The sequence below is a fragment of the Phaenicophaeus curvirostris genome, chromosome 24 (assembly GCF_032191515.1).
Source record: "Phaenicophaeus curvirostris isolate KB17595 chromosome 24, BPBGC_Pcur_1.0, whole genome shotgun sequence".
Taxonomy (NCBI): domain Eukaryota; kingdom Metazoa; phylum Chordata; class Aves; order Cuculiformes; family Cuculidae; genus Phaenicophaeus; species Phaenicophaeus curvirostris.
Window position 1 is genome coordinate 2,166,483 of NC_091415.1, and position 19,226 is coordinate 2,185,708.

At 47.0% G+C, this 19,226-nt stretch overlaps 2 protein-coding genes across 4 annotated transcripts in view; one reads left to right on the top strand and one right to left on the bottom strand.

Moving 5' to 3' along the window:
• The window catches only part of SRGAP2 (SLIT-ROBO Rho GTPase activating protein 2), a 97,196-nt gene extending 85,307 nt beyond the window's left edge, over positions 1–11,889 (bottom strand). For 2 of the 3 annotated variants that reach the window (XM_069876080.1, XM_069876079.1), the window contains exons 1-2: positions 11,824–11,889; positions 10,580–11,136 (exon numbers count right to left, since the gene is read on the bottom strand). In XM_069876080.1, coding sequence (XP_069732181.1) covers positions 10,580–10,646 — 67 coding nt within the window. In that variant the 5' untranslated portion in view covers positions 10,647–11,136; positions 11,824–11,889. Of the gene's footprint in view, positions 1–10,579; positions 11,137–11,823 lie in introns of those variants that run through there. The other variant, XM_069876081.1, reaches the window with a different exon arrangement.
• Positions 11,890–12,254: 365 nt separating this feature from the next.
• On the top strand, positions 12,255–17,669 carry FAM72A (family with sequence similarity 72 member A). The gene is made up of 4 exons (XM_069875830.1): positions 12,255–12,419; positions 14,313–14,390; positions 15,405–15,529; positions 16,355–17,669. Exons 1-4 carry the CDS (start codon positions 12,274–12,276, stop codon positions 16,447–16,449), a joined length of 444 nt encoding a protein of 147 aa, XP_069731931.1. The 5' UTR covers positions 12,255–12,273; the 3' UTR covers positions 16,450–17,669.
• Positions 17,670–19,226: the final 1,557 nt, after the last annotated feature.

The following is a 19,226-nucleotide window of genomic DNA, read 5'->3' on the forward strand; positions in this document are numbered from 1 at the left end:
CCTCGTCCACCCATCCCTTAAACCCCTCCAGGGAAGGGGACTCAACCCCTCCCTGGGCAGCCTCTGCCACTGCCCAATGACCCTTTCCAGAAAAATTTTTTCCTCATGTCCAGCCTGACCCTCCCCTGGTGGAGCTTGAGGCCATTCCCTCTCGTCCTGTCCCCTGTCCCTTGGGAGAAGAGCCCAGCTCCCTCCTCTCCACAACCTCCTTTCAAGTAGTTGCAGAGAGCAATGAGGTCTCCCCTCAGCCTCCTCTCCTCCAGGCTTCCCTTGTTTTAAATCTGAAACAACCCTATGATCTGAACCTCTGGGAGCATCTTTGAGGGAAGCACTTTTAGCCAAGATTTCTAAGGAGAAAGAGGGAAAGGCAGAAATTTATTGGAAGCAAAGAGCCCATTATAGCCATCTCCTGTCAAGTTCGCTGTGATGGGGATAGGGGAATAATTCCATTTAAAGCTTAAGTAAAGATTAATGCCTTGCATATGAAGACAATGCATATGAGCGTGTTTGGCACTAGACAACTGGGCTAAATAGAAGGATTTCTCTCCCACTTTGGGGTAAGGTAATTCATTACAGGCAGAAATTAATCATATCATGGAAGGTAACAACCACACATGGATTGATAAAAGATCAAACCAACCTCAGAGACAACACAGACAATCTGGACGGGATGACAGCACGTGGAGGGAGAAAAGGGAATTTAGCAATGGGCATTAAGACTTGACGTGGGAAATCCAATTAGGGTTCCAGCAGTCGGCTCCAAGGGGTGGTTAGCCCAAGATCTGAGTTTACCCAACAACCCTGGCCAGTTCAGAAATATTGCATGTTTGTTTAACATAGACAAAACTTTGACTCACAAACAGTTGTACAAGCGTAACCAGAAACAAATAACACCACAGCTCTGGAGAACTCAGGAGAAATGGGTGCACTGAAGCCTTTCCTATCACACGTGCTGTCCAGCCTCCGTTCTTCCATGGTTTTCATCTCTACAGCACAACTCATGGAAGCTCACAAGAGCCAAAAAAAGAAAATGGGAAAAAAAAAAAAAGGAACAGAACAAGAAGCATCCAGAGTTTTAGACATTCGGCTCCAGGGGGGAAACACAAGAGCGCGATTTCATTCAGCACAAGTTAAGTTTCCATCCAAACATCATTACTGCATCCTGTGACCTTTGTAGCGTGGCGTTTGTTCCTCCCCCCATCCAGCACAGGAATCCTTTCCCCCTCCCTTTTCCAGCTGCACACTTCTTAGTCGTTTACTGGCAAAGCCTTTTGTTCATATTTCAGCATCTCTCTGCAGCCCCGGAGCCTGCCCCGCTGAGCTGGGACACGGATGGGTACGAGCAGCAGAACTGCTGGGGGTTTGCTTATTTTTTTTTTAAAGAGTAGATGGGATGAGGCAAGCTTCCTTCTTCAACAGATGGAGAGAACGCAGAAGCATTAGGGCGAGTTACTTTCATTAAAGAGACCAAAGCAAAACCAGGCTCCTTTCCAAACCCACTTCACAGAGACAGTCATTTATTAAATCTCTGAATAACTGGTTATCAAACACAGAGGAAAATCCTCTACTGGCCTGCTCGGAGCTCTCAACTATCACCCATAAAGCACTGCAGGGGCTATCGTTCCTTATTGTCATTAATAAATCCGCTGCACAAAGTATTGTGGCTGGACTCGATGATCCGGTGGGTCTCTTCCAACTTGGTTATTCTATGATTCTATTTACTGTGAGGGTGGTGAGGCACTGGCACAGGTTGCCTAGAGGGTAGGAAAGCACTTGGGGTCAGAAGGGACCTCAAAATCCAGCATAAAGAAAAGGATTTTGTGGAATTTCCCCTAACACTTAACTTGGCAAATTAAGTGCTAATGAGTAGGAGCATCCTCAAAGACACACAAGTAACGTATCCCACCGTATTTAAACCTCAACCAACAGGCATCCTAAATACTCCCCAAATAAACTCATCATGATATGAACATGTCACAGCCCTGAAAGTTCCTTCAAGCCGTCCATCAGTTTGGTTTCCTCCTGTCCTGCATGGATTGGTCCCTCCCTGCCGTGAAGGCAAACGAAGGGATCAGTTAATGCCCAAATATAATGGTTGACAGAGGGAAATTACAATCCCTGCCTCATTTCATTCAGATCGCTAAGCCAACAAAGAGCAATCGCTGTAAAGGACTTAGTGCTGCAAACTGGATTTTCCCTTAAGATTCCTGCCCACTAAGCTACCAGCGGCAGCAGACAGTATCCTCTGTTTTATTATTGCAATATCCACACACGCTCCAAACAAAATTGAACAGGCTGGCGATTAAAACATCGGCATTCACCACCTTATCTGCAGCACCGTCCTCACGATTCCTAGGAGCGCTGGGACAGGATGGATGGGAGGTGGGGAAGGTGAGAAATGAGAAACAGAACGGCACCTCATCCATCATTACTAAGTCTCAAGCTGCAAATGCAAGGGGGAAAAAACACCTTAACGTGTTACAACAATAGCTTAGAGCCCTGTTCTCTCCTTTACTGTGGGGATCAATGATGATGTGACCAGCAGGCAGAGAAATGCAGCTTTTCAGCCTCCCCTCACCCTAGACACGGGCTAAAAAACAAAGAAAATAAAGATCTTTCTAAACAACCCCACAAGTAGGATAAGCACAAGCTTGTGCTGCTGCCATAGAATAGGTGGAAGGGAGCTTAAAGCCCATCCAGGGGCTCCAAGCCCCATCCAACCTGGCCTCGGACACCTCCAGGGATGGGGCAGCCACCACTGCTCCAGGCAACCTGTTCCCCACCCTCACAGCAAAACATTTCTTCCTTTCTCTTTTCAGGCAGCAAACAAAGGCCACAGCAAGAAAATCACCCTCATTGCCCTGTACAGTTTGCCTTTCAAAAACCCACCAGTGACACAAAACCGTCTTGATGGACCGAGACTTGGGATCTTGGGTTAGAAAACAATCGATCTGCTTGTTCTGAGCAATTCTGGCAGCTACAGGTCTGCCAGGAACAACTCCCCATTCCTCACGGGACCATCACAGCGCAGCCCCGCAGCCTGGATCGCTCTCCAAAGAGTCCGGGAATAATTCCCAGGCAACAACTGTCGTTATTTTAAGTAGATTCAATTTGCAAGCACTCCCCGTCTATAAATTGCACAGCTCCACGGCTCATACCGTGCAGGAGAACCATTGTCCAACGTCAGGCTGCCCAGGGAGGGGTTGAGTCCCCTTCCCTGGAGGGGTTTAAGGGACGGGTGGACGAGGTGCTGAGGGACATGGGTTAGTGATTGATGGGAATGGTTGGATTCAATGATCCGGTGGGTCCCTTCCAACCTGGTGATTCTATGACAGCAGTCCAAGAAAACACCAAAAAGTCCTCTGATAAGAAAAACCAACATCAAAAATTCAGACTGACCAAATCACCCTGCTGCCACTTTGCGACTGTAGATTAAAATCCGCTCTTGGTTTAGAGTTAATCTGGTTATTTGGCTCCTTCTCAAGAGTCAAAAAGCCAGGAGCTGCTTATGTGCCACAGGATAAGGCAGCTCCCTGCCCTAATTCAGCTGATTTCACAGACATAAATTTGAGGCACAAATGCTGGAAACACTTAGGACCTAAGAATTTTTGCACTATATTTAGCAAGACCTTGGGAGAAAACGTTGGAGAAGAAGTGGTCGTTAAAGGAAGAAGCTTTAGAGTTTAACAACAATAAGAAGCCACTTTGAAGGCAAACCCCGATATCTTAAAGGGTTCAAATCCACTTGCAGCATCTAACTTGGAAAAAATAACAGCTGAGCTTCCTGGACACAGTTACCGTATTAGCCACGTGTTCTCCAACTTTAAACACTCACATCAGGAGTTTCATTGACCACTAGCCAGAGATTTCACAAAGAGAAGGTTCTGGATTTCTTTTGTAATATTGCTTTTTTGGAAGAAAAGGAGAAACAAAGTAGAAATAAAGAATTGTCTCTAGTGATGGAATTACAGTGAAGATACTTTCTCCCATTCTCTCCATGGTTTTTTATCATAGAATCATTCAAGTTGGAAAAGACCTCCAAGCTCATCCAGCCCAACCATCAGCCCACCGTGCCAACTAAACTATGTCCCCAAGTGCCACAGCCACACAGTTTCCAAACCCCTCCAGGGATGGGGACTCCACAACTGCCCCAGGCAGCCTCTGCCAGGGCTTCACCACTCTTACAGTAAAGAAATTTTTCCCAGTATCCAATCTAAACCTCTTCTGGCACAACTTGAGGCCTTTTCGTGTCATCCTATCGCTTGTTTCTTGTGAGAAGAGACCAATACCCACCTCATCACAACCTCCTCTCAGCAAAATAAAAATCAAATCCCCAGCAAATCTAACCATAACTCTGTATTTGCTCCCACTCCCTACAAAGTGCTGCCAATACTCAGAGAGCAGAACTCCCATGACGTTGTAGAGATTCTCAAACAGAAAGCATGAAATCTGCAAAAGTCATAAAAAAATGAACTAAATAAAGTCCTAAGTAATGAATATCAACTGTGCATGGCATAGCGAAAGCTATTCAAAAGAACATGTGTTTAAACATACTTTCCATCTCAACATAGGTTTAGATTCTTCACTCTTCATAATGACAATTGGAAGAGTCAATTGGGCAAACTGGTTCTTCCAAGTAAATTCCCCAAGTGGGTAAAAATTAGTAAGCATTAGAAACATAAAAAAAGAAAAGTCAAGATACTAATGTGTACCCTTACCAGGAAAGGAAATGATTTAAGGCTAAGAAAAAATGTTGTGAGGCTTTCTTAGTTGGGAGTTCAGGAAAACTGGCTAAATCCTACTGAGTTACACTGGCAATTCCTTCTGCCTTTGGAAGAAACTGTGATGCTTCAGTGTACGATGCTCTCGGTCAGCTTTGGTCTCTTGCCTTGCCGTGCGTGATGAATCCCTAACAGAGCAGTTTCAGAGATGAAGAGGAGAGAAAGAAGCCTGCATTCTTTCACCTCTTCCCATCTCGTTAATAATCCATTACTAGGAGCTGCACACAGGACAAAGAAATATAAACTATTGCTCTAACATCAGCCCCGTCTCCCCACAGCCCCTTCCCCCTTTCTGGCAGCAGGCTGCTTCGTTGGCCCAATCCAGCTCCAAAACTCGAGGGATTAGCACTATCAAGAACTGCAGCAAACCAGATGATCCTACAGCAATTCCGTCGCCGGAGTCTGGAGCAAGTCATTGTTGCAAACAAATGGAATCACTTACACGCACCAAGTAATGATTAACTGTAAAAACCCCTTAAAAGGTAGTTTTACATTTGCAATATAAATGGTAATCCAATATATAGAAACTCAAAATTCAAAACTATTCTACTCCACCACATCAGGGTGCGTGGCCGAGAAGTCTCTTTGCAGAGTGTATTAAATAGGCGTTGCCGAAGACGTTGCCAAGAGCTCAGCCATGACTCTCCAAAGCACCCACACACGGTGCCCGCGTCTGCAAACAGAGCAAGAGCACAGCGAGCAACTGAAAAACCTGAACAGAGGGCAGAAATCAGAATCACAGAATGGTTTGGGTTGGAAGGGACCTCAAAGCCCATCCAGTTCCACCCCTGCTCATCTCAATCTCCCCCCTTTCAGCTAAAAACCATTCCTCCTCATCTTATCCTTGCCCTCCCTGATCAAGATCCCCTTCCCAGCTTTCCTGGAGCCCCTTTTCCAAGCTGTAAACTGCTCTAAGGTCTCCCCAGAGCCTTCTCGTCTCCAGGCTGAACAACCTCAACTCTTTCAGCCTGTCCTCCTCATGCATGAGGTGCTCCAGCCCTCTGATCATCCCCGTAGCCTCCTCTGGACCCGTTCCAACAGCTCCATCTCCTCCTTGTATTGAGGATTCCAGAGCTGGACACAGTCCTCCAGATGAGGTCTCACAAGAGAAGAACAGAGGGGCAGAATCCCCTCCCTCGCCCTGCTGGCCACGCTGCTTTTGATGCAGCCTAGGACATGGGTGGTTTCTGGGCTGCCAGCTAATTAATTAGCACCTCAAAGTCCTTCTCTGCAGAGCTGCTTTCAATCCCATCATCCCCAGCAAGGACTGAAACCAGGGATTGCCCCAACCCAGGTGTAGGACCTTGCACTTGGCCTTGTTGAGCCTCATGAGGTTCACACAGACGCAGTTCTCCTGCATCTTCTCTTCACTTAGGACGCCCTCAGCCAAATAACCACACAGCCACCCCTGTGCTATGATGTAAACTCTTTATTTTTCTATATTTTCATATTCCTAACACTTTTGGGCTGTGCTGCAAGATCTGCAAGAGGTGCATTTTAACCTCTGCTAGGGATTCCTCAAGGACAGAAGGGGCTTAGGAGCCACCGCTGTGTGAAAACCTTCAGTATTACATTTCTGCAGCCCAAACCATGAAGCTATTTATTGAAGCTTTATACAAACTAATTAAATATAAGGCTCTCGTGGGACACGAGGAGAACGAAAAGAAGAATTAAGAGATAAATCACTGGGTTTTCTTTCCTCAGCGAATGTACGCTCCAATTTAACACACTAAACCAAAAAACACTCTGACAGTGCTTGGTTGGGCACAGACAGGCAGCATCCAAATCTCACATGGAACACGCTACGCAGCATCAATTAATTATCTCTGCTGTACCACAACTTACACAAAGGAATTGGGAGAGACAATCCAGACAAGGGAATGAGCTCGAGATATCAAAGGCTCCATATGGAGACCACAGAATCTCACTTTCCGGCTTCCCAGAACTCACCATCTTTGGGAGCACGTGGTACAGAAACGGATCAAAGCGGCACTTCCCTCCCCTGCTGACCCCGTGTCATCTTGCCAGGAGAATTCCTACCGCACGCACGCAGCCATTTCGGAGTCTCCTCAAAGAGAGGAGCGTTCCCAAAAAGCCTCGCAGGAAGAGCCTGCAAAGAGTGGCAACCTCACCTGGCCAACAGCACGAAACATCCCAGCGCGGATGGCACGGCCACGCACAATGCAGGCTTTCCTTGCATCGTCTAAAGGCAAAAAGACTCAAGGTCATCGCAGTCGTTGAGGAGAGCCACCCTGTCCAGACACCACAGCAGGTTATTGCACTTTTACAGAAGACAGGTTTGTAATTGAAGCTCTAGATCATAGAATCATCAAGGCTGGAAAAGACCTCTGAGCTCATCCAGTTCAACACCATCATGCCAACTAAACCATGTCCCCGAGCGCCACGGCCACACACTTTTTGAACCCCTCCAGGGATGGAGACTCCACCACTGCCCTGGGCAACCTCTGCCAGGGCTTCACCACTCTGTCATGAAGAAATTGTTCCTAATATCCAGTCTAAACCTCCTCTGGCACAACTTGAGGCCATTTCCTCTCACCCTATCACTTGTTTCTCGGGAGAAGAGCCCAGCGCTCACCTCACCACAACCTCCTTTCTGGGAGCTGCAGAGAGCCATAAGGTCTCCCCCCAGCCTCTTCTTCTCCAAGCAAAACAAATCCATTTCCCTCAGCCACTCCTCATGACCCTCAGTCTCCAGACCCTTCACCTGCTCTCCTCCAGTCACACCGCAGCAACTCGGTGTCCTTGAAGTGAGGGGGAGCCCAAAACTGAACACAGGATTTGGGGAATCATTGGATAATCCAGGCTGGGAGGGAGCTCAGGAGGTCATCCAGCCTAGTCTCTATTAGCCAGCTATAAGGTCAGACCAAGTAAGTCAAGGTTCTATCCAGTCTGGTTCCAGCTTGCAAGGATGGATGCACTGCACCAACACCTACAGACTGCAAAGCTGGTCCTCTGCCACACTGCACCAGTAATTCAGAAGTAGCACATCACTCCCTCCAGGTCCCCTGACTGCTGCATGATCAGTTGGATGTGGAAGAGGTGAAGAGTCGTCATCTTCAGAAACTCATTTCACCCTCAGGTTGGTCTCCCCTGCCAGCAGGTGCACGCACAAACCATGGGAAGAGTTAACACCAACCCAAAAGAAGCAAAGAACCGTCTGTTGGAAGACAACAACAAATCCCATAACAGACAAACGTGGGAGAACAAGGAGTTTCACCCGTGGGCACACAAGAAAAATTACAAGGTGCATTCAGCAACAGAAAACCAGAAACTCAGTGTAACAATTACCTATTAACCATAACCAAAGTATTCTTTAAATAGGTTTTGATTAACAACTTAAGACTATTAAATTTTTAAACATAGCTCAATCATTCTATTAGTAACAACCTAAAGTGCTTAAGTAAGTGTTTGTGGATTAATGGTTTTCAACGAAGCCTCTAAACACTGTACCCAAGGCAGAGCCAGGCTGGAGCTCAGAAACAAAGGCACAGAGATTTCAGATGCCACTGGAAACGTATCAAGGTTTCCTCATCTGAGGAACGGGCAATACCTGATAATTCATGTAGCACAACACCTGATTCATCCCACTCCACAGCAATTCCTCCACAGCATCATCTCACAAGACAGGAGAAACCAAATACTCCATGATCAGAGTACAAGTAGGAGTAGGTGTAGTCAGACTGTGGTTAGGGCAACAAAATTAAGTATGTTTAAGGACCAGCCAGTACCCAACGTGGGGATTTAAGTATGCCTTTAGTAACATCTTCTCACTGCAGCAGAAACCAGCACATCTCTGGAATTAGAGAGTCAAGAGGTCTAACTCACCACCTTGGAGCTTCCTATAAAGCCAAATCACTACCCAACTCTGAACCAAGGTGTCCATGAGATCATGAAATGGTTTGAGTTGGAAGACTCCTTAAAGCCCATCCAGTCCCACCCCTGCCATGGGCAGGGACACCTCCCACTGGATCAGGGGCTCCAAGCCCCATCCAACCTGGCCTTGAACCCCTCCAGGGATGGGGATGGCAAATTTCATTTTAAGAAAAGCCTGTAACTTCTATATCTCCCCCAAACCTGGTACCTCAAAGGTGGGGAACGGCCACCCTTGATGTCCAAGGAGGCTGTTGGAAGGTTGAAGCCAGATGAAGAAGGAACACTCCTCTCTGCTCTTTGAAAGAGATGAGGTGATTGTCACCACGCTGCCATGTGTATCTTTGAGCTCAGCACACAGGGAGGGCTCATCTCCATTTTACCCATCCTGATGGGTCTCTTTTTTGAAAGAGAAGGAAAAGACGGCTTCGCCTTTCTTACAGATGAGAAAGCAGAGAGGTGAGACAAAGCGCTTTGCTAATTCTAAAGCCTTTTTTCTTCTTATCGCATGTAATTCACAAATATTGTGACTACACGCTTGTACCCATCACGCGCATTTTGATGGGGTAAATAATGAAAGAACATGCAAGCCTCTAATTTTAGAGAGTTTAATTCCCATTTCCAAAGACAGCTAGAAAACAGGAATAGAAACTAAACCAGTAAAAAAGAAACACGCTCTTCTCCATTTCTGACTTTAAGAACCCGAAAATTAAGAAATATAAAAACGAAAATCAACTCCTACCCAGCTTTATGTTTGCTCAGATCAGCATTTTTAACATGAACATCAAAACTTTTTGAGGCACAGAGCAGTAGGGTCAGCGCAGGACACAAATCTTGCAGGACATGAGATCACGACATTCAACCAGCAAGCAGCCCCCCCAGTAGGAAAAATAACTAAGCACATAATTGCAAAGCAATATTTTAATTGACAGCTTTAATGGAGGTTTCCTACTCAGATTTAAATCACATTTTTTTAAATCGCATTGATTTAACTCAATCAGCCCTGCCCATGGGCCATTTTTCCTGCCTGCTGTGCACACACCACGCGAGTTTTCCCTGGTTAGATAAATCACTCAATCTCACAACTCCCCTAGATGGATAGATCCAACGATACAGAAGCCACAATTCCCTTTTTTCAACAGGAGTCACCTTGAAAACTTTGCAAAAATAAGCAGCTCAGTAGACATTTCACCATCCTTTCAGTTTTTTTCACCTAGGGCACATGATAGCCTGAAACGCAGCCAAGTGAATTCTGCAGAAGACTCGCATGAGCATTGCAAATCCGCCTCTAAGTCTTTATTACCTTCCTTATGACGATGAGAAGAACAGTGATGCATTCATTTTATTCATTTATAGATGTCTGTATGTATATATCTGTGGATACACACACACTGCAACCTAAAGGTGTAACACAAGCACAGGAAATAAAACCCAGCACTGATATTATGGACTCAACCAAAAGCAAAATCTCGAATAAATGGAACTTTCTAGCACAAACAGCTTTGCAGGGACCCTCAGCACAGTCCCCGTTGGCACCCGTGAAAATACGCTCTGCTGACATTACACAGATTTTTCAAGGATTCCCATGGTAGGAGAAGGATTAAAAAGCAATTAACTGGCTCTCATATTTCAAAGGCGTATTTCAGAACGGCAGACAGAAAAATATGGATCTCTCACAACTCAAAGATTTGTTGCATTCCATAAAAAAAGCTCTGATTCCGACCCCTTCCAGCAATACCAGGGGGCAAGAAAAAGCATTACGAACCCGATCCAGCGTTGTATTCCGAACCAGCCCTGCAAATTCCAGGCAATCTGCAAATGATTTCCCCCTTCCCCACCCAAAAATCGCCTGCAAACTCCTACAATTGCAAGGCAAGCGACCGAGACACAAATAAAACCATCCCTACCTTTAACTTGAGTGTCATATTCAGCTATGATCTCCTTATCCTTTTTGAATTTGGCCGGCGACGTCATGTTTTCTTTTCCAAAAAAAAAAAAAAAAATTAACCTCAAACCAGACCCACCCGAACGCAAGACAGAAACGCAATCTCGCTCCTCTCGACGCGACGCCTCGAAGAGTTAAATAATAAAAAAATCAATCGATGGGTCCATGGAGACAGGGTGGGAGAGGGAGCCGAGCAGCAGCAAAACGCAGATGTTGGGGAGCTCAGCGGATGGCAGAGGCAGCAGTTTTATCTCCCTGCACCAAACCTTTGAGCAGCAGCATCAGCCTGGCAGCTCCTGCAGCCCCCAAAGGCTCTTCCTGATGCTTCAACGTTAACAGCAAAGCCAGGGACTGGAAGTCCTTCCGCACAACATGGTTTGGGTGGGCTTGGTTTGCTTTTTTTTTTTTTTTCTTCCTCCTCTTCTCGTTTTTTTTAAATAGGCTCAGAGCTGATTCAAACCAAATCCCAGCGGAGAGCGGAAAAGGAGGACGAGGAGCCGTTTTCTTCGAGGTGCCTGCCTGAAAAGGCAAAATAAATAGATTTATTGATGGAGAAAGGCAGAGCTCGCAGCCACGGGATGCGCAGGGAGGGCTGGGGAGGGCAAAAAAGCTGCCCTGACATTGCAAATCACCTTTTTTTGGGGTGGGAAATGCAGAGCAGCCAGGTGAGGAGGGGAAAACACCTCCAGGAGGGGAAAAGAGGGAGAAGTGAGGCAGGAGGAGGGGAAGCAGCCAGCCCCCAGCATCCCGCAGCGGGGCCACCCCCAGACTGGGGGGGTCTGGGTTATTTAGGGGTGTTTTCCAGGCTGGGGGGGGGTCAGAGCCGGGGTGAGGGGGGCGGGGAGCAGGACACAACTTTTTTTCTGGCTATTTACTTTGGTTTTTAACATTTTTCCCTTTCTTTACGAAAATTTTTCAGCGTAAAAAATAAAAGGCGGGGGGGGGAGCGAAGCGGCAGCCCCCGAGGGAGGAAAAAACAAATAAACACGACACCCAACCGGATCCAAACCCGCCCGGGAAGAACAATGAGAGCGGCGGGGGGGGAGGAAACGGGAAGGGGGGGGGGGGGGGGTCCCGGTAATGAGGGGGGGTCCCCGGTTTGGGGGCCACCTGGGGTGAACGGAGGGGTCCCGGCGGCAGCAGGGGGTGCAGGGAGCGAGGAGGGGAGGGGACGGAGCCCCCCGTGAAGCCGGGCGGGGCGGTTACCTGGGCGCCGCGGAGCCGCCTCCCCGCAGCCCGGCGTCCTCCGGCTGCTGAGCGGCCGCCCCGCCGCCCCGGCCCCCCTTGACGGCGCCGCGCCGCTAGCCCCGCCCCCCCTCGGGGAGGGGCAGCCAATCAGCGCTCGGCGTGGGGAAGACGGACAGCACCGAGAACCAATCGCAGGGCGCCGTCTGCACGCGGGCCACGCCCCCTTCGCCGAGACGCGCCCCTAGGACTGCGCAGGGGCGGGGCGCGGTATGCAAAGGAGCGCCCCGCGCGGCCAATGGGAGCGGGGCAGGGCGTGCCCCGCAGCCAATAGCAATGCGGGAGGGGGCGGGGCTACGCGTCTCCGCCAATGGGCTGCGAGGAGCGGGCCAATCAGAGGGAGGGGGCGTGTCCCCGCGCGGCCAATGGGGAGGAGAGGCCGGCGATTCAAACTGACAGGAGGGAGCGGCCATGGCCGGCGGCGCTTTCGAGGAGCGCTGCGTGTCCGTGCTCTGCTGCCGCTTCTGCTCGCACCGCCTGAGCTCGCGGGGCATGAAGGCCGTGCTGCTGGCCGACACCGACACCGACCTGTACTCCACCGACGTCCCGCCCTCGGGGTAAGCGCCGGCACCGAAAGCGCCCGCGGGGGGGGAGCTTTGGAAAGCTCCTGGAGCGGGTTGGGTTGAAAGGGCCTTAAAAATCATCCGGTTCTAACCCCCTGGCAGGGATCAGGGGCTCCAAGCGCCATCCAGCCTGGCCTGAATGCCTCAGGGATGGGGCAGCCTGTTCCAGGGCCGCGCCACCCTCATCGCAAACAAATTTCTCCTTATGTCTAGTCTCAATCTGATCCAGAGCCCCTTCCCAGCTTTCCTGGAGCCCCTTTCCACACTGTAAACTGCTCTAAGGTCTCCCCACAGCCTTCTCTCCTCCAGGCTGAACAACCCCAACTCTCCCAGCCTGTGCTCCTCATGCATGAGGTGCTCCAGCCCTCAGATCATCTTTCTAGCCTCCCCTGGACCTGTTCCAACAGCTCCATCTCCTTTGTATGTTGAGGATTCCAGAGCTGGACACAGTCCTCCAGATGAGGTCTCACGAGAGAGGAACAGAGGGGCAGAATCCCCTCCCTCGCCCTGCTGGCCACGCTGCTTCTGATGCAGCCCAGGACACAGGTGGTTTCTGGGCTGTGAGCACGTGTCGCCAGCCCATGCCAAGCTGCTCAGCAACCAGCACCTCAAAGTCCATCCAGTTCCACCCATGGGCAGCGACTCCTCCCATTAGATCTGGTTGCTCCAAGCCCCATCCAACCTGGTCTTGAACCCCTCCAGGGATGGGGCAGCCACCACTTCTTGGGGCACTCTGGCCCAAGACTTCCCCAGGAATATATTTTTTCCCAAGACCTCATCCCAATCTCCCCTTTCAGCTGAAAACCATTCCCTCCCTTCCTATCCCTGCCCTCCCTGATCAAAAGCCCCTCCCCAGCTTTTCTTGATCCCTTTTCAGTACTGGAAGCTGCTCTAAGGTCTCCACAGAGCTTTCTCTTCTCCCTGCTTAACAACCCCAACTCTCTCAGCCTGTGCTCCATCTTCATAGCCTCCTCTCGACTTGTTCCAACAGTTCCATATCCTTTTGTTGATGCTTCACAATACTGGACGCAATACTCCAGGTGGGGTCTCACAGGAGCAGAACAGAGGGGCAGAGTCACAGTCTAATTTCATCTTACCATGAGGAAAATGTAGGCTGGGGAAGCCACAGGGAGTTTCTCCAGCTCCCTCCTTAAGCAAAGATTGGAATTTGAAATAAATCGTGCAAACAGAACAAACCTGATCTCACACTGGTTCCAGGACTCTCCTCCAAGCCGGTCGCATGTTCCTTTCCCATAACAATATTTGAATACTAAGGAAATAAGATTGCAAAATCATATGTTAATCAGAAAGTATGAGTTAAAATGGAGATAAGAAATCAAAGGTTTGGTTTTAAATGTCCTCGCCTTTAAGCTACGGCTCTGCAGCCTCAGCTGAGGTTTGTCAGGAACCAGGGTGATGTCCATAGCTGGGTGTGTGCCTGGCAGCCTTAGGGCCCAGTGGGCAAGCCTTGGGGTCAGGAGCAGCCGTGCTTCCTAGGCTGATTTGAAAAGACTTGCAATATGCTCTTGTAATGTCACACGCGTCTCTGTGTCTATCTGAGCACGATTAGCAGCTGATAGGAAGATGGAACGGTGGCTGCCCCTTCCCTGGAGGTTCTCAAGCCAGGCTGGATGAGGGTTTGAGCAACCTGATCCATGGGAGGATGTCCCTGCCCATGGCAGGGTGTTCGACCTGGATGATCTTTAATGTCCCTTCCAACCCAACCCATTCCATGATTCTGTGATTACACGATTGGGAAAGTTAACCCCTCCTGCCCCCCACAAGTCTAATGGCAACATTTTGTTGTGACTTCAGACCCGTATTATCCAGACAGCTGTAATCATAGGCACATCTAAACATCTGTATTTTCCCTTTCTTCCCATCTAGTACCGTTGATTTCATCGGAAGCTGCTATTTCACAGAGATCTGCAAATGCAAGCTGAAGAACATCGCGTGCTTGAAGTGGTAAGAATGCTATTCAGTGACACCAACACCTCCTCGAGAGCTACTGGTTAACCTCACTGGGGACGAGTGCGATTGGAGAGGCAAGGGATGAATGAACAGATTGCACACTCCATTTCAAATTTAATGCTGCTCGATAGAAACTCAACCCACTACACGTGGGCACGGCTGCCAGTCTATTTCTGTGCAAATCCCTGGTGGAAATGTGACAACCTTGTCAGTAGTCTGAGTCTAAGGGAAAGCTTGCATGCCACCTGCCTGATTAAATGTCTGCAGCAACACTGAGATAACTGTGTGAATAAGGCCACAGTAAGAAGTAGTTACTCACATTCTAATTAATAGAACATCCTCTTGGCAGATCGAGTTGTTGCTAGCAGATGGAACATGCTGTCACTGAAGTTCTCAGAGTTCTTTTATGCTCTTTATTAATGCCTGATATTTAAGAGTGAAAACAGCACCTCTCAAGTAGCTCACAGTTATGTGAGAAGATCCTTCCAGCTTCACAATAAAGACTTTTACCTTGCTCAGATTTAAATGGTGTGATAGGAACACAGTATTTTATATTTCGGACAGGAGGAGAGAAAAAGAAACTTCTCACTAGATTATGACTGAGAAAGTCAAAAAAATGATTGTTCAGGGTCTCAACCTAGGAGAGCAGGAAAGGCTTCGATATTCCCAGTCTCATTACTCCCATGCGCAGTGCTTCTGCACAAATGGATTTTATGTGAGACGAACTTCTACGTTGATTGCAATGGAATGACTGGCCTTCCAAAACAAAGACACAACACCATTTGTTGATGTGCAAACTAGTCTGGATTACACAATTTAGGTTACTAAGTGGTTCTCTGTGCCAGAGATCTGAAACTTAGATATTCTGTAACTCCTGACAGATGTTCCCTGAACTTTATCGAAACAGGACCATTACATAATGGTCTGGTACCGTGGCTACTTTGCATCAGTTTGAGCTGGAAAAGCCAACACGATTTGTGTTGCTCATGACTTCCCTTGTCTTTCTAGTGGTAATGTTGTGGGTTATCATGTGATTTCTCCCTGCAAACCTTGCCTGCTGTCCTGCAACAACGGCCACCTCTGGATGTTCCATAGCCACGCAGTCTTTGGCATCAACAGACTAGACTCTTCTGGTAAGGAACACGTATTTCCTTCTCATCTCTAAAATCTTGAATTCTAAGCCCTTCTAATGAAGTGTCTCGATATAGATAAAGCATATGGAGGGAGTCTAACATATGGAGGCATAAAGCAAGTAGCTGTAGCTACTTTGCAAATGCAAATTTCTCAGTGGAAATTTATCTTCACCAGAAAACTGAAGGATTTTCTGAAGCGATGCTATAACCAGCACAAACACAACCACCGGTTGCTATTTATAGTGGCACGTATAGCTTTACTGCGCTGTTAGGCAGCTGTCCAACGGGCACTCTGGGTGAGTCATGTAGCGCTTTGACCCTCTAGAACTGAGTCCTCATTAGTCCAACCTGAAGTTACAGCCCGTGCGAGCGAGTTTCTCCAGCTCGGTGTTGTCTGGGTGCCAACTGTCTAGCATAATTTGCCTCAAGTCCTCAGGAGTGCATAGCATTCTGACAAATCATTCCTCCTCCTTACAGATGGGAGTAACTTACTGCCTAAACCTTTCAGTGTCACCTGTGCTTCAGATCAATGCGTTTATAAATAAATCAGCCATGAGGGGATTATCAATAGCTACATGAATTAGCTACATAAATACATCTGTGGGCAGGGACGTATTCTTTGAACTGTGCTGTAAACAGCAACGCTTACAAGATTACTTTGGAAGAGAAATAGGGAATAGTCGAGATATATTTATCATGAACATGACTTATCAGGTTTTGCAATAATTAGAGTACTTATTTTCTCTGAAAATACAGTTGTGCAACTGAAAAATAAGGTCATGAGCCAAAAATACACTTTTTTTCCTCCTGTCTCCTTCCCACCAGGTGTGAATGTTTTGCTCTGGGGCAACTTGCCAGATTTGGAGGAAAGCACAGATGAAGATACGTCCTGCACCTCTGAGGAGGAGTATATCAGATAAATGTTAACTACAACATACTACAGCATCTTCCTTGGATTCCTTACACTGCTGTTTGGTTTGAATATAGTTATTTTTCCTGCTGACCTGTCACAGCCTAAACAATACAGGCAACCAGAAAATCTGGAAAACAATCCCAAAAAAGGAAGGCATCATCTTCCTCTATCACTGTAGCCTTCCACACACGCTAGGCAGATGCAAGAGTCTATCCTCTGACTAGAGACACACCTTGATTAGATGTGAAATGCAGAGGGAAGGTGCTTTTACTGAGGTCTAGATCTGATTTGTTCTTTACCTTTAAATCTCAAGAGTTGACAGTGCTTCTTAACTGTATTTTTCTTCTTTCCTAAAGGAATATTCAGAGAGCAAAGTTTTTCAGTTGCTGTAAGTATGGCTTAAAAATCTTAAGAAATAGTCGATCTGGCTGACGAAGTTCTGAAAGAGCTCTGCTTTCGTGGTTGCACAGCCCATTGCCCAGAGCTTCTATTCTGAGTGTTCTGAATAAGTGGCTGCAAGCTTTGGCACTATGGCTCTATGATCTGGCTCTCCTGCTTTCAGCAGCTTGTTCTCCAGGCACCCAACACATGCTAGGATGCTTCTGAAGTTGGGCTGGGGACCTGTCTTACAGACTCTCCCCATCTTCATCTTTCAGTATTTTATGATCACGTTTCTGTAGAGATACAGTTCATTTTTTCCCCTAGGCATCCCTCCAAAACAGAACTCAGTCATCCTACTGGGTCTTTTTAGAGAATGAAAAAAGAAATCAGGTTAAATTTTTGGTGTTCATGCCTAACCTTACATCCTGAAGCGTACAGACAATCTGGTTACTGTAAGAAATAATGGATTCAAAGCTCACTATCTGAGTTATTACAGGCATAGTATTTAACTTTTATAAACTAAATGCTCCTTCACCTGCTTCCCTGAAGGATCACCTTTGGAAAACTAAAGGTACAATCGTACAAGAGAACAGAGTACATATTTAAACTTGGACTGATGCTGAATGAATCATTCTATAGCCTCTTGCAATACCTGGAAGAGCTGCAATTAAGGCAGATCTGAATTGTCTTAATACCTTTACTGTACATTACACATTTCTTAATTAATGGTACTACCTCTTCTGCATTGTTTAAATGTATATTGAGATATATATATATGTATGTATGTACATGGACTTGGATGTGTATGTCTTGTTTTGAGTTCCTGTGTTATAGAATCATAGAATAGTTTGGGTTGGAAGGGACCTTAAAGAACACCTGCTCATTAAACGAAAGTTTGTGTAATGATACTGGCCAATCAAAACAATTAAATAGCATTTTGTATTAAACTAGTTGAATAATGAGGTTCTTACTACTATGGTTTTGTTTTGCAGACACCCTAAAAAAATCTCCTCCCTTTTAGACTGACAAAGATGACAGTTTCTCAGTCTGAAAGGTATTTAGTCAGTTAACTCTTCTGCAACACAACATCCCATTCCTTGCCAGTTCTTTCTGCTGCAGGAATTCCATCATGTTGTGACTACAGGATTAAGCTGGCAAAGTGACATATCACACAAAGATTTCTTTCCAACAGAATTCACGAGCTAAAAATACATCCGATTGTTTTTGTGTAAGTAGCACAAATAGTTCAAATAAAATTCCCATAATATAATTCCGCTTTGGTGCAAATTTGGCACTTGCCATTTATAACCCTGACCCTTCCAGCAACCCCTGTGTGAGCAGCAGAGCTGGCTCTAGAGCTGCTCTGACACACATCGAGTCAACAATTCTAGTTTTGCTCCCTATCTGTTCATACACATCGTTCATAGCAGAACTTCCAGCTCTACTTTAATTACACCAGCCTTAATTACACCTCAACCAGGCATCAGCCTGAAACAAAAAAAAAGGGCCAACTTTTAAGTCAGTTCAGTGTTCTTTTTTGAGGATAAAGGAGTTGTAGGTATCATATACAAAATAAACAAATACCATCTACTGCTCCAGCTGTCCTGAGTGTTACCAAACAAACAGATCTGTTCTCTCTCCAAAATAAAAAGACAACTAGCTCAGCTGTTTGTGCTAAAGCCATCAGCCCTGCTCGCAGAGCCTTCATGTTTTGGGTTAAGCTTCCAAGATCACCCTGTGTAGGGCTGATAGACAGATCTAACACCAAAGATCTGGCACAAACCCAGATCAATATTTCTAGAAACGTTCCCAAGTACTTCACCCCATGAAAAGCTTCATTTGAAACAAAACAACTCAATTTTCCGTGGGCTTTTTTGTTGTCTCCATAATCCTTAACATACAAAGTAGTTGTGCATGGCACAACCTTGGAATCTGGTGTGAGTCAGTTGGAAGATGATGGTTACATGGTATTTGGTATAATAATGCTGAACGTGAAAACAGATGCTAACTTGGAGAGTGGATATCTCAGCAGGGCTTGGGCTCCTGTGGGGTCGATGGTCAGTCTGGATTGGAGCAGCCACCGAGCTGTTGTCTTTGAGCAGGATTACACAGTGAAATTTTCCGTCATCCTCGCTGCGCAGCCAATGGAGGCAAAAGCAGAGCACAAAGCTGACAGACAAGAACCGAGTCCTGAGGCTTTTCTCTTCTGCTCGTTAAGGTACGCAAGGCAAATAATTAAAGGATTTGAGTGGCTCTAAGCAGATCTAGGTTTGTTCAGAGCACCAGGCAAAGGGTCTTAAATTTCAGACTCAAAGGCAGTGCTTCCGCAAGACTCCCCAGTGCTCCTGGCACCGACAGCCCAGCTGGAATCGATGCTACGAGCCTTAATGCCCACGGATTGCG

Coding starts and splice junctions, on each gene's coding strand:
- FAM72A (XM_069875830.1), top strand. CDS start 12,274: ATGGCCGGCGGCGCTTTCGAGGAGCGCTGCGTGTCCGTGCTCTGCTGC. Junction 12,420..14,312: donor ACCGACGTCCCGCCCTCGGG/GTAAGCGCCGGC, acceptor CTTCCCATCTAG/TACCGTTGATTTCATCGGAA. Junction 14,391..15,404: donor AACATCGCGTGCTTGAAGTG/GTAAGAATGCTA, acceptor TTGTCTTTCTAG/TGGTAATGTTGTGGGTTATC.